At 35.1% G+C, this 14,619-nt stretch overlaps 2 protein-coding genes across 2 annotated transcripts; both read left to right on the top strand.

Moving 5' to 3' along the window:
- The first annotated feature begins 5,617 nt into the window (after positions 1 to 5,617).
- Positions 5,618 to 6,351, top strand: LOC111626271. The gene is made up of 2 exons (XM_023369589.1): positions 5,618 to 5,741; positions 5,997 to 6,351. The coding sequence occupies exon 2, from the start codon at positions 5,998 to 6,000 to the stop codon at positions 6,349 to 6,351; it is 354 nt and encodes a 117-aa protein (XP_023225357.1). The 5' UTR covers positions 5,618 to 5,741; position 5,997.
- A 5,813-nt stretch (positions 6,352 to 12,164) lies between these two features.
- Positions 12,165 to 14,217, top strand: LOC111626247 (aurora kinase-like). The gene is made up of 9 exons (XM_023369558.1): positions 12,165 to 12,215; positions 12,287 to 12,341; positions 12,474 to 12,638; positions 12,714 to 12,917; positions 13,136 to 13,230; positions 13,307 to 13,443; positions 13,527 to 13,612; positions 13,689 to 13,764; positions 13,847 to 14,217. The coding sequence occupies exons 1-9, from the start codon at positions 12,202 to 12,204 to the stop codon at positions 14,011 to 14,013; spliced, it is 999 nt and encodes a 332-aa protein (XP_023225326.1). The 5' UTR covers positions 12,165 to 12,201; the 3' UTR covers positions 14,014 to 14,217.
- The last annotated feature ends 402 nt before the right edge of the window (positions 14,218 to 14,619 follow it).

Below are 14,619 nucleotides of genomic sequence, written 5' to 3'. Positions count from 1 at the left end.
GCAATTAAACCGAAATTCAAAGCAGAATAAAATATACGCCATTCATAACGAAAGAAAAATATAAAAAGTCATTTTAAAAACTTGCGAATTTCTATCGATACAAAAGCACGAAATAAAATGCTATAAAACAGAGATTATTAAACTGAAGTGTGTCTCCGCGAGGACTTTGTTAAGAATAATTCTCTAACTTAATAGCAGAAAAGTTGTCAATAAATGAAATTATAAAGTCTTTGTAATTTTATTTTTTGAGAATTTTTCTGGTGTACTGTACTATTGGCCTTTTCCAAGTGTGATAAATACATTTATAAAACAGAAACAATAAACAAGGAAAGAACAAAAATCACAATTCAATTTTTTAACAACTTTTTAAAATTGTTCCTAAGTTCTCAAATGTTTATAATATTTAAGAACTGAAAATAAAGATGTAAATTTACACAAACACCAAGCAGTTTGTCACCACATCTTAAATTTATTCAATTTAAAATATATGCTTTTAATCTCAAATTAGTAATGTACTGTCTCGCCCCTGTGCATCATACTTTTCCTGTTAGCAATAGATTCGGGCCTTTCATCTATTTAACTCCTTTCAGGAAAAGAGTTTTAAATTGAAATAAAATGACTTCTGTCTTGCATTAGAAGTTCATGTAGAGTTAATCGGGACAACCCACCTCTGATTCCAATACGCTGGTGTCGAAATGGAAAAACGATTCGTAATTTAACGTCGACGCCATCACTTAGTCGAAGGAAATTTTATTCCTTGTAAGAGACAAAACATGTCATAACTTCTTTTGAAATTCCGTAAACTAAACAATTGCAATTGAATCATCGTTTAGATAATTTAACGTCGGCCTGTCATAAAACTGCTTGAACATTCACCATTTATTAGCAATCAATCGTGATGACAGAAAAGGTCAGAATTGCCGAGCGATTTCAACGTAGACCCTTCCTGTAGATGCGGGAGCATTCATTCTGGTCCACGATTATCCGTCAAATACAGAAAAAGAGCAATGTCTAAATAAATTTATAATCGTATGGATACAATATGAATTTATTCATCTTTTCGATATCAATCGAAGTAGTAGCCGAAATAGAAAGTGCTATTCGACCATTTCCAGGAATACAGGAAGTCAAAATGCAACTAAGATTAAACTTTAGTAGAAATTTTCAGAAATTCAAAGGATAAGGTCTATACAAAGATTGCAAAGTAGAAAAAACCTGATGATGGCCCATGAAATGGGTTGAAAACGTTTGTTTAGCCTTCAGCTAAACGAACGTTTTCAACTTATTTCATGGGTTAAAACGTTCTTTCTCAGTATTAAGGTGTGTTGACTTTATAATGTTAAAGAATCTGAGTGTGAATAAGAGAGTAATAATGGCATCACCGGGCTGTTTTTATAAGAGTTACAGAAAAATAGCAGTAAAAATTGTAAGGATGGATTCCAAGTTAGAATTCTTTAAGGAGTGTCGGGTAAGAGGAATTTATCCAATGTCTATATTTAGAATCAAGATTCCTGATGAATGTATATTTTAGCGAGGAAGAATACGATGTGTTTGCTTGAATAAATCAATTAGACATATAAAACATTTAAAGTTCAAATCTATTAAATATCTTGTGAAACTGGAAGAGAAAATGTATGAGGAAAACCCGAGTGCTTTGGTGAATATCAATTTAAGGGTCGTTGGGTTAACTGACCGGATAAGGCTTTATTTAAGAAAGAAATACAAGAAGAAGCTGCATTGGATATCTTCATAGCAGCCGACCAAAAAAGCGAATAATAGGAAGCCAACCCCTTATATAATATGGGACCAGATCCAACTGCCGCAAGACATCAAACGAATTCTTGAAAAAGGACCTAATTATGCTTTGGACAACACTAGAAACTGGCGAGGCACAATAGCTGAAATTGAAAGAGGGCTCATAGGTATTAATGAGATTGACAAAGACTACGAGGTCTGTTCAAAAAGTATCAGACTTTTATTTTTTCCGCGTAAACTAATGATGCGCGGGAGGCCTCCTTCGGTGGAGTTGTGGAGGAGACAGTCATGCACAGCCCTGAATTTTTTCCCGCCTGCAGGAAGCGTTAGTCGTTGGCAGTCGGCCTATGAGTGAGGACATGTAGCGAGCTCTTAGTTGAATTCCACTAAGTTGGAAAATGACTGAACAACGTGAGCAGCGATATTACATCAAATTTTGCCAAAACCCTTGGCGATATTCGAGCGTAAACCATTCGCAAGATTAAACAGGCTTTGGGGGACGATCCTCGAGGCCAAAAAAACGCGGCAAATCCGCAGCAATATCAAGGTCATGTTGACAGTTTTTCGACTCTCGTAGGGTGGTGTATCGTGAGTACGCACCACGAGACCAAACCATCGCAAAGGAGTACTACCAGGAGGTCCTTCGTCGTCTTTCCGATGCTGTTCGACGCAAACGACCGGATCTGTGGTCGAACAAAACTTGGCAGCTCATCGTGATAACGCATCCGCCCATTCTGCGCATCTGATTCCGGCTTTCGTCGCCAAACACAACACTCCTGTGGTTCGTCACGCTCCGTACTATCCCCATATGGCTCCGTGTGACTTTTGGCTATTTCCCAAGCTGAAAATGCCGCTAAAAGGAACCCGATTTTAGTCGAGAGAAGACATCGTACGGAATGCGACGGTCCGGCTGATGGCCATTCCAAAAGATACGTTACAGCAGTGTTTCCAGCAATGGCAGGAACGCTGGGAGAAGTGTATACACTACCAAGGAGACTACTTTGAAGGGGATTAGGGTTTTGTACCTCAAAATCAACAAATGTATTTTTGAGGACCAAAGGTCAAATACTTTTTGAACAGACCTCGTATTTCAGATGAAAAGCAACGTTCAGAACCGAAAAATACACAAAGAAGCATGGCGAGGACGCTGGCATTAACCACGCAAGAAAATGGTTGAAGGACAATAATCTAATAGTCACTAGGGCTGATAAAAGTAAACATTTGGTGATAATGAAGAAGCAAAGATATAATGAAGCCCTAGAAGACTACATAAGAAAAACAGAATGTGAAAGAATTGACCGTGGTATAGTAGATAAAATCGATAGAAAATTAAGGAAACTGGAAAAATCGCCCATAACATCAATCTTCCCCTTCCTGAAAGTAGCTCATATCACCAGCCCAAGTGTACCCAGGTTGTTTGGGTTCGCGAAAACGCATATAAACAACAACGAAATTAGGCCAGTTGTAGAGAAATGTAAAAGACCCACCTATAAGCTGGAAAAACGTATGCATAAGTACTTGTCGGAGCTGATTGAAGACTACCAATTTGTAACAAAAAAAAACATGTTTAACTTGATAAATAATCTGCATGAGCTATCGTTAATAAATAACGAAGTTGGATTTGTTATGGACTTCGAGAGCATGTATCCATCGATAAATCTGGCTTCATGTTTTGATACTCTGTTAAAACTATTATGTGAGTTGCACCCGAATGCATCCAAGTATCGCAAGGACCTCGAGATGATGACAGATCTTGTATGCTTTCAATCATTTTCAGTTTCGAAGGTAAAACTTTTAAACAGTTAAAGGGAGTCCCGATGGGCAGCCCAATGTCTGGCCTGCTCTGTGAGTTGGTTGTAAGAAAAATGGAGCACAGTACAATTATCAATTTCAACGAAGACATAATCTTATACAAAAGATACGTTGATGATGTGCTTATTATATGGAAGAACGACACAAAGATAGAACAATTCTTGATCCAAATGAATTCCAACCAGCATGGTTTAAAACTGAACCTGAATCAGATTAGTAGCAACGAGTTATATTTCTTGGACATTAACATCAACTTTCGGAACGGATCACTGTGCACAAATGGGTATATCAAGCCTACTCATGATCCGATATATATACCATCAACATCTAATGATCCAATTGCATACAAACACTCTGCCTTTAGGGCTCTAATCAGAACAGCGTTTTTGTATTGCTCTAACATGATGGACACGATAGAAGAGCTAAATAGAATTAAAGAAGTGGCGAAAGTGTTGGGATTGGGAACAGGATCTTGTGAAACGCCTAATTACCGCATACAACGATCCTAGAAATAGCAAGAAGAAAAAACCAGATGGAAGCAGTAACATTACAAAATTCACATATAATAAGCTTCTATCTCCGGTTACGAAAGAAATCGACAACTACAAAACACCAATATTGTATACAATAGAGCTCCCACTTTATATACGTTGCTAAGAAATAACAAAGAAGAAATTAATGAAAAAGAACAACCAGGAGTGTATCCAATACCGTACAAGAATGACCAATTAAAAATAGATAAAGAATATATACGAGTCACAAATAGAAATCTTAACGTAAGGATGAAAGAGCATAAGTACGATGTAGCAAAGAGCCGATATACAACAGTGTTATCGAAAATTGCACAGACAGATGGATCCATAGTTAAATGGGAAGAGGCCACAATCATTGCAAATAAGCACTCGCCAACGCTTGCATCCACAACACAGAAGTGTGAGATCTACAGATCTAGCTTAACAGAAAAATGTTTAAACCAGAAGCATGCGACCATTTTCCCGTCGGCATGAATATATATAAACAGAAAGAACTCGTAAGATGATACATTTACCAGGTTCAATAAATACCTGAGTTACTATAAATAATTTTTTACATGTTGTATTGTGAGAAATTACCGTATTTTGTATTTTATTTTTCTTAATTACGTTTTAATATAATTTAAATTTGAACGCGTTATACAAAAAGCCATTAATTCGAATGACTTTAACATGATGATGTCCCATGGAATAAGTTGAAAACGTTTGTTAAGCTCAATAAATGTGCTTTCTCAGTATTAAAGTGTGTTCAATTTATAGATTTTAACACACTCGAATAATTAATTAAGAATAAACTATATAAGTTTATATTAAAACTACGAGCAGATTTTTATAAATACAAAGTCGATTGTAATTATAAACACTTCATATTGGCAGTATTTAACAGTAAAATGAGATGACGAGACATTTATCGAACGATTAAGGGTGACGATTCCAATTCGAAGTATAAACCCAATATTTCTGGAAAACGGTTTGTCCGCATATGAAGAATGCAGTCTCCCATTACTTTGTCCCATTGCGGGTCTAGCCGCACCCACAATGAACTTCATAAAAAGATCTTCTTAAAGCATATAAGAAAAATATAAAATTTATTAATATGACGTCATTAGAATGAATTTTTCAACAATACTTTCGAGTTCAATTGTTGAGTTGCTATTGTTGAGTGGAATGTTTCGCTGCGCCGAAAAAGTTGTTTCGCGAATTTCGAGAAATAATATGAAGAAGAAAAGGTAAATTTAATCAGAAATTGTGTTTAATTATTCTATAATATTATGTAAGAATTAATATAGTTTCTCTGTAGTAGGAGAGAAGATTCTGAACCGAGTGTTCAGGAAAATAAAGATTGCTCATTTCAGGTAAACCATTGATTTCTCTGTAAGAATATCGNTAACAAAATGGATTACACCTCGTCTCTGTGGGCTTGAGTGAAAAACTACAGAAAAAAAGCAGAATGGTCTGTTTCTATAGACAGAGAGAATCAAAAACGTCGAAATCGAAATTCTGTCAAAATATCGATATTTTTAGCATTAAACTGAGACGCCACGCAACAATAGAATTTCGACAATTGTCTGTTGCTTTGTTCGAATGCTATTGTTTCGAGCGTTTTCTGAGAGTTTTGCTGCAGTTTTACGATTATTTTAAGTAAGTTTAGTTTTTGATCTTTCTAGATTTAGGTATTTTTAAACATTGTTAGGTACTAAATCACAATTAACAGCGATAATTTTCTCAAAACGAATATTCCATTACAACTTTATATTCATTTTGTTTAGAATTTTTTTATACTTAAAACGATCATTTTCTAAAACTTTCTGTCGTATTTACATTATGATTTTTTAATATTCTCTTAATATAACGTTCGTTCTACAATATTTAATACTCGGTTTTTATTGTTTGCAGGATGGATAATTTTAAAGCGCTAAAGAATTGGAATACCTCTGGAGGAGAGAGTGCGGAGGAAAGCTCCTCGACATCAGGATCGTCTTCACCTTCGATTCGACTGATTCGCGTGCGTCCGAAAGAAGTGCTGGAGGGTGCGAAGGAACCCGACAAGAAACGGGTGATTGTCACCATTCCCGATGAGAGCACCTCGTCTGTCATCGACTACCTGGAACAGAGATATCCAGAAGTTCCGGAATGGTCGGTGCAGAGAGAGGCACGCGAGGAAGGAGTCGAAGGGGAGTGTAAATCGATCCTGAAAAAGAGGAAAAAGAAGCCTTGGTGGAAGAAGATCTTTTTCTTCTGGAAGAAATAAATCTCTGAGGTCTTCTTACCGGATGTGACTTTTATTCCCGATTGTGACATTTTTCTCCGGATGTGGACTTTTACCTGACTTTGACCTAATGACCGGATGTGTCTTTTTGGCGTCTTCCCTTGCCTGCTGGCAATTTTTGGAATCATACATGTCTTTCGTCATCGCTTACGAGGGACGTGTTCTTCCACTTCAGTTAATTAAAGTCGACGGTGACATCTTAGCACCGCCTTCGGTCGTTTGAAATCTCTCAACTAATGATGAAATTCTGACAGGAAAATAATTGATTTTCGACAGCAACGTGCGTGTCAACACTGGACACCCGAATAAAAACAAAAGGGAAATATCGCAGTTAGCATATGTCTAAGCCACAATTATAATTATGTTGAACAATTAAACGTGTATATAATCTTTCACTTAATAAAACTTTTTAAATTTATATTGATATTACGTGTATCAGTTTAAATACAGTATTATATCTGCACATTTTATTTATGGACAAATTTATAATTAAAGTTAAAATAATCTTATCTTTGTAACAATTAAACCGAAAGTTAAAGCAGAAGAAAATGTCGCGATTCATAACGAAAAAAAAAATGTAAAAAGTCATTTTAAAAACTTGCGAATTTCTATCGATACAAAAGCACGAAATAAAATGCTATAAAACAGAGATTATAAAACTGAAGTGTGTCTCTGCGAGTACTTTGTTAAGTATAATTCTCTAAAACTTAATAGCAGAAAAGTTGTCAATAAATGAAATTATAAAGTCTTTGTAATTTTATTTTTTGAGAATTTTTCTGGTGTACTGTACTATTGGCCTTTTCCAAGTGTGATAAATACATTTATAAAACAGAAACAATAAACAAGGAAAGAACAAAAATCACAATTCAATTTTTTAACAACTTTTTAAAATTGTTCCTAAGTTCTCAAATGTTTATAATATTTAAGAACTGAAAATAAAGATGTAAATTTACACAAACACCAAGCAGTTTGTCACCACATCTTAAATTTATTCAATTTAAAATATATGCTTTTAATCTCAAATTAGTAATGTACTGTCTCGCCCCTGTGCATCATACTTTTCCTGTTAGCAATAGATTCGGGCCTTTCATCTATTTAACTCCTTTCAGGAAAAGAGTTTTAAATTGAAATAAAATGACTTCTGTCTTGCATTAGAAGTTCATGTAGAGTTAATCGGGACAACCCACCTCTGATTCCAATACGCTGGTGTCGAAATGGAAAAACGATTCGTAATTTAACGTCGACGCCATCACTTAGTCGAAGGAAATTTTATTCCTTGTAAGAGACAAAACATGTCATAACTTCTTTTGAAATTCCGTAAACTAAACAATTGCAATTGAATCATCGTTTAGATAATTTAACGTCGGCCTGTCATAAAACTGCTTGAACATTCACCATTTATTAGCAATCAATCGTGATGACAGAAAAGGTCAGAATTGCCGAGCGATTTCAACGTAGACCCTTCCTGTAGATGCGGGAGCATTCATTCTGGTCCACGATTATCCGTCAAATACAGAAAAAGAGCAATGTCTAAATAAATTTATAATCGTATGGATACAATATGAATTTATTCATCTTTTCGATATCAATCGAAGTAGTAGCCGAAATAGAAAGTGCTATTCGACCATTTCCAGGAATACAGGAAGTCAAAATGCAACTAAGATTAAACTTTAGTAGAAATTTTCAGAAATTCAAAGGATAAGGTGTATACAAAGATTGCAAAGTAGAAAAAACCTGATGATGGCCCATGAAATGGGTTGAAAACGTTTGTTTAGCCTTCAGCTAAACGAACGTTTTCAACTTATTTCATGGGTTAAAACGTTCTTTCTCAGTATTAAGGTGTGTTGACTTTATAATGTTAAAGAATCTGAGTGTGAATAAGAGAGTAATAATGGCATCACCGGGCTGTTTTTATAAGAGTTACAGAAAAATAGCAGTAAAAATTGTAAGGATGGATTCCAAGTTAGAATTCTTTAAGGAGTGTCGGGTAAGAGGAATTTATCCAATGTCTATATTTAGAATCAAGATTCCTGATGAATGTATATTTTAGCGAGGAAGAATACGATGTGTTTGCTTGAATAAATCAATTAGACATATAAAACATTTAAAGTTCAAATCTATTAAATATCTTGTGAAACTGGAAGAGAAAATGTATGAGGAAAACCCGAGTGCTTTGGTGAATATCAATTTAAGGGTCGTTGGGTTAACTGACCGGATAAGGCTTTATTTAAGAAAGAAATACAAGAAGAAGCTGCATTGGATATCTTCATAGCAGCCGACCAAAAAAGCGAATAATAGGAAGCCAACCCCTTATATAATATGGGACCAGATCCAACTGCCGCAAGACATCAAACGAATTCTTGAAAAAGGACCTAATTATGCTTTGGACAACACTAGAAACTGGCGAGGCACAATAGCTGAAATTGAAAGAGGGCTCATAGGTATTAATGAGATTGACAAAGACTACGAGGTCTGTTCAAAAAGTATCAGACTTTTATTTTTTCCGCGTAAACTAATGATGCGCGGGAGGCCTCCTTCGGTGGAGTTGTGGAGGAGACAGTCATGCACAGCCCTGAATTTTTTCCCGCCTGCAGGAAGCGTTAGTCGTTGGCAGTCGGCCTATGAGTGAGGACATGTAGCGAGCTCTTAGTTGAATTCCACTAAGTTGGAAAATGACTGAACAACGTGAGCAGCGATATTACATCAAATTTTGCCAAAACCCTTGGCGATATTCGAGCGTAAACCATTCGCAAGATTAAACAGGCTTTGGGGGACGATCCTCGAGGCCAAAAAAACGCGGCAAATCCGCAGCAATATCAAGGTCATGTTGACAGTTTTTCGACTCTCGTAGGGTGGTGTATCGTGAGTACGCACCACGAGACCAAACCATCGCAAAGGAGTACTACCAGGAGGTCCTTCGTCGTCTTTCCGATACTGTTCGACGCAAACGACCGGATCTGTGGTCGAACAAAACTTGGCAGCTCATCGTGATAACGCATCCGCCCATTCTGCGCATCTGATTCCGGCTTTCGTCGCCAAACACAACACTCCTGTGGTTCGTCACGCTCCGTACTATCCCCATATGGCTCCGTGTGACTTTTGGCTATTTCCCAAGCTGAAAATGCCGCTAAAAGGAACCCGATTTTAGTCGAGAGAAGACATCGTACGGAATGCGACGGTCCGGCTGATGGCCATTCCAAAAGATACGTTACAGCAGTGTTTCCAGCAATGGCAGGAACGCTGGGAGAAGTGTATACACTACCAAGGAGACTACTTTGAAGGGGATTAGGGTTTTGTACCTCAAAATCAACAAATGTATTTTTGAGGACCAAAGGTCAAATACTTTTTGAACAGACCTCGTATTTCAGATGAAAAGCAACGTTCAGAACCGAAAAATACACAAAGAAGCATGGCGAGGACGCTGGCATTAACCACGCAAGAAAATGGTTGAAGGACAATAATCTAATAGTCACTAGGGCTGATAAAAGTAAACATTTGGTGATAATGAAGAAGCAAAGATATAATGAAGCCCTAGAAGACTACATAAGAAAAACAGAATGTGAAAGAATTGACCGTGGTATAGTAGATAAAATCGATAGAAAATTAAGGAAACTGGAAAAATCGCCCATAACATCAATCTTCCCCTTCCTGAAAGTAGCTCATATCACCAGCCCAAGTGTACCCAGGTTGTTTGGGTTCGCGAAAACGCATATAAACAACAACGAAATTAGGCCAGTTGTAGAGAAATGTAAAAGACCCACCTATAAGCTGGAAAAACGTATGCATAAGTACTTGTCGGAGCTGATTGAAGACTACCAATTTGTAACAAAAAAAAACATGTTTAACTTGATAAATAATCTGCATGAGCTATCGTTAATAAATAACGAAGTTGGATTTGTTATGGACTTCGAGAGCATGTATCCATCGATAAATCTGGCTTCATGTTTTGATACTCTGTTAAAACTATTATGTGAGTTGCACCCGAATGCATCCAAGTATCGCAAGGACCTCGAGATGATGACAGATCTTGTATGCTTTCAATCATTTTCAGTTTCGAAGGTAAAACTTTTAAACAGTTAAAGGGAGTCCCGATGGGCAGCCCAATGTCTGGCCTGCTCTGTGAGTTGGTTGTAAGAAAAATGGAGCACAGTACAATTATCAATTTCAACGAAGACATAATCTTATACAAAAGATACGTTGATGATGTGCTTATTATATGGAAGAACGACACAAAGATAGAACAATTCTTGATCCAAATGAATTCCAACCAGCATGGTTTAAAACTGAACCTGAATCAGATTAGTAGCAACGAGTTATATTTCTTGGACATTAACATCAACTTTCGGAACGGATCACTGTGCACAAATGGGTATATCAAGCCTACTCATGATCCGATATATATACCATCAACATCTAATGATCCAATTGCATACAAACACTCTGCCTTTAGGGCTCTAATCAGAACAGCGTTTTTGTATTGCTCTAACATGATGGACACGATAGAAGAGCTAAATAGAATTAAAGAAGTGGCGAAAGTGTTGGGATTGGGAACAGGATCTTGTGAAACGCCTAATTACCGCATACAACGATCCTAGAAATAGCAAGAAGAAAAAACCAGATGGAAGCAGTAACATTACAAAATTCACATATAATAAGCTTCTATCTCCGGTTACGAAAGAAATCGACAACTACAAAACACCAATATTGTATACAATAGAGCTCCCACTTTATATACGTTGCTAAGAAATAACAAAGAAGAAATTAATGAAAAAGAACAACCAGGAGTGTATCCAATACCGTACAAGAATGACCAATTAAAAATAGATAAAGAATATATACGAGTCACAAATAGAAATCTTAACGTAAGGATGAAAGAGCATAAGTACGATGTAGCAAAGAGCCGATATACAACAGTGTTATCGAAAATTGCACAGACAGATGGATCCATAGTTAAATGGGAAGAGGCCACAATCATTGCAAATAAGCACTCGCCAACGCTTGCATCCACAACACAGAAGTGTGAGATCTACAGATCTAGCTTAACAGAAAAATGTTTAAACCAGAAGCATGCGACCATTTTCCCGTCGGCATGAATATATATAAACAGAAAGAACTCGTAAGATGATACATTTACCAGGTTCAATAAATACCTGAGTTACTATAAATAATTTTTTACATGTATTGTGAGAAATTACCGTATTTTGTATTTTATTTTTCTTAATTACGTTTTAATATAATTTAAATTTGAACGCGTTATACAAAAAGCCATTAATTCGAATGACTTTAACATGATGATGTCCCATGGAATAAGTTGAAAACTTTTGTTTAGCTCAATAAATGTGCTTTCTCAGTATTAAAGTGTGTTCAATTTATAGATTTTAACACGATCGAATAAATAATTAAGAATAAACTATATAAGTTTATATTAAAACTACGAGCAAATTTTTATAAATACAAAGTCGATTGTAATTATAAACACTTCATATTGGCAGTATTTAACAGTAAAATGAGATGACGAGACATTTATCGAACGATTAAAGGTGACGATTCCAATTCGAAGTAAAACCCCAATATTTCTGGAAAACGGTCTGTCCTGCATATGAAGAATGCAGTCTTCCATTACTTTGTCCCATTGCGGGTCTAGCCGCACCCACAATGAACTTCATAAAAAGATCTTCTTAAAGCATATAAGAAAAATATAAAATTTATTAATATGACGTCATTAGAATGAATTTTTCAACAATACTTTCGAGTTCAATTGTTGAGTTGCTATTGTTGAGTGGAATGTTTCGCTGCGCCGAAAAAGTTGTTTCGCGAATTTCGAGAAATAATATGAAGAAGAAAAGGTAAATTTAATCAGAAATTGTGTTTAATTATTCTATAATATTATGTAAGAATTAATATAGTTTCTCTGTAGTAGGAGAGAAGATTCTGAACCGAGTGTTCAGGAAAATAAAGATTGCTCATTTCAGGTAAACCATTGATTTCTCTGTAAGAAAATCGAAATTTTTCTTTGAGTAGATTAAGATAACGAAGATTTTTTGATTAATTTTAAAACGATAACGTTTGCAAACATCGATAATTTTTACCTTGATGTTTCGTAGAATGGCAAAGATTCGCCTGCAACAAAATGTGACTTCTCGAATCTAGACGAGTCGCAGTTGCAAGCAAATAAGCAGAAGAAAGGAAAGTTTATGGGATTTTTAACTAATTTATTCCATAAATTTTTGTTGTGTTGTTGCATTTCAGGCGAGATTTCTGGTTCCGAAGTAAGTTTTCGTTCCTTCTGTCTTCCTTCCATTAGCAAATTTTATAAATAAATAATCATTTTTATAATTTTGTAGACTTACGAACCGGAAAAGAAACTCGCAGATTCAAAGCAAGAACACGACCGTTTCGATAAAGCCAAATATTATATTGGCAAGTACAAAATTACTAAAGAAATTGGACGTGGAAGTTTTGGGACTATTTATTTGGCTAAGACCAAATATTCTAGAAAGAAAAAGGCTTTAAAAGTCGTAAAGAAGAAAGTCTCTTCTTCTAATCAGGTATTTTTTAACAAAAATTATCAATATTAAGGGGATTAAGAACAATTTCCGGAATATACACACTAATCACTAAATATATATATATATTAAAACAATAATAATTTTTAATAGTATATTGAGAATAAGAGTAATCAGTGTTTTATGAATTTACATTAGTAATATTTAAACAATATTTAAAATTTATATTTCGTGTGTAATCATCATTAATTTATTTATAGTTTGGTGAAATCCGGAGAGAAACAATCGTTTGGAATTGCGTGTCCGCCCATCCAAACATTGTCAGATTGATTCGATTCCTGCAAACTGACACAGCGTAAGTTTTTTTCTCTTTTCACCTGAGTTATTTATAATAATTTGTGCTCTGTGAAGTAATAAGTTTTATTTTTTAGCTTTTGCTTTGTCTCGGATTTTGTTGAGGGAGAAACTTTGGCCGAATTTATACAAAAGAATGGCCCTATAGCGGAGAGAAAAGCTAAAGTGTTTGCCGCTCAAGTGGCCTCTGCTATTATGTATATTCATAGGAATGGTAATTATTCGCTGTAGATTTATTTGCTTGTTTAGTTTAGAAATGTGTAAAGAGTAGCAAAGTAATGTTTTTATTTTGAATAGGAATAATACACCGAGACATTAGTTCAAACAACGTTATGTTAGATGTGTACAAAGGTGCACAAGTAATTGATTTCGGTCTATCCACAGTAAGCATTATACATTGTAATATTCTTGAACTGTAGATTTTTGTCGATCTTTTAACTATTTTATTATTTCTTTCAGTACGAACGAAATCCAAGAGATTATTGTGGAACTTTAGCATTTATGTGTCCGGAAATTCTCCAGAGGAAGCCTTACGGTAAAGACTTGTACTTTCACATCATTATACTCTTACATTTGTATCATATTGTTGGATGTATTAATGAATGCATTGTTTTCAGATTCCTATTGTGACTGGTGGGCGTTCGCCATCGTTTTATTTCAAGCGTTGGTTGGAAGAACTCCTCTAGAGATTTATGTGAAAGAAGCTTTCCACATTGATAATGTGTATTTATTGCCCCGTTACGACCGAATAAGAAGTAATGTATCAAAATTATTAATTGAATAATAATAATAGCAATATAAGATAATTAATATTAAAATGCGTTTGCAGCTGCTTTAAATGTGAAGGTGTCGTATCCTCATGCATTAACGGATGATGCCAGACATTTTATTTATGATTTATTGCAAAAGGTAAGATTATACTTAATTGTACTTAACAAATTCAGATTTGTCTCTCCCCGTTTTATGCACGAAATGACATTTATTTACAAACCGAAGCATGTAATTCTCTTATGTATCTACATTCGACTTTTCTCTGTTGCCAAAAACAATGATTATATACGGCAAATTTTGTGTTTTCTCTTATATAAAAGCATTCATTCAATTAATATCGTTAATTGTAATCATACGGTCTTTCTGTGGACTTTCATAAATCTGTTTATAATTAATTCACTGATTATATTCAATAAAATGTTGAAAACTCGTTTCATATCATTAAGTAAATTTTTAATGATGTGCTGATAATTAGTTTAATAACATTTGTCTTATTTGAAATAACGCACAGATGAAAATATAATCATTCGAATAGTAAATTTGAATTAATTACTTTTGTTTTCGATTATTTCAGGATCCGTACAGACGTCCTCTAGAAGTAAATATAAGGGAACACGAG

The sequence above is a fragment of the Centruroides sculpturatus genome, unplaced genomic scaffold (genome assembly GCF_000671375.1).
Source record: "Centruroides sculpturatus isolate CEXI.00-Female unplaced genomic scaffold, Cexi_2.0 scaffold369, whole genome shotgun sequence".
NCBI lineage: Eukaryota > Metazoa > Arthropoda > Arachnida > Scorpiones > Buthidae > Centruroides > Centruroides sculpturatus.
This window is presented reverse-complemented; position numbering and strand designations above follow the sequence as displayed.

What these genes read in the sequence shown, in the direction of transcription:
- LOC111626271 (XM_023369589.1), top strand. Translation starts at nt 5,998, where the DNA reads ATGGATAATTTTAAAGCGCTAAAGAATTGGAATACCTCTGGAGGAGAG.
- LOC111626247 (XM_023369558.1), top strand. An exon ending in ATAAAGATTGCTCATTTCAG is followed by an intron (nt 12,342 to 12,473) that starts GTAAACCATTGA and finishes GATGTTTCGTAG; the next exon opens with AATGGCAAAGATTCGCCTGC. An exon ending in TATGTATATTCATAGGAATG is followed by an intron (nt 13,444 to 13,526) that starts GTAATTATTCGC and finishes TATTTTGAATAG; the next exon opens with GAATAATACACCGAGACATT.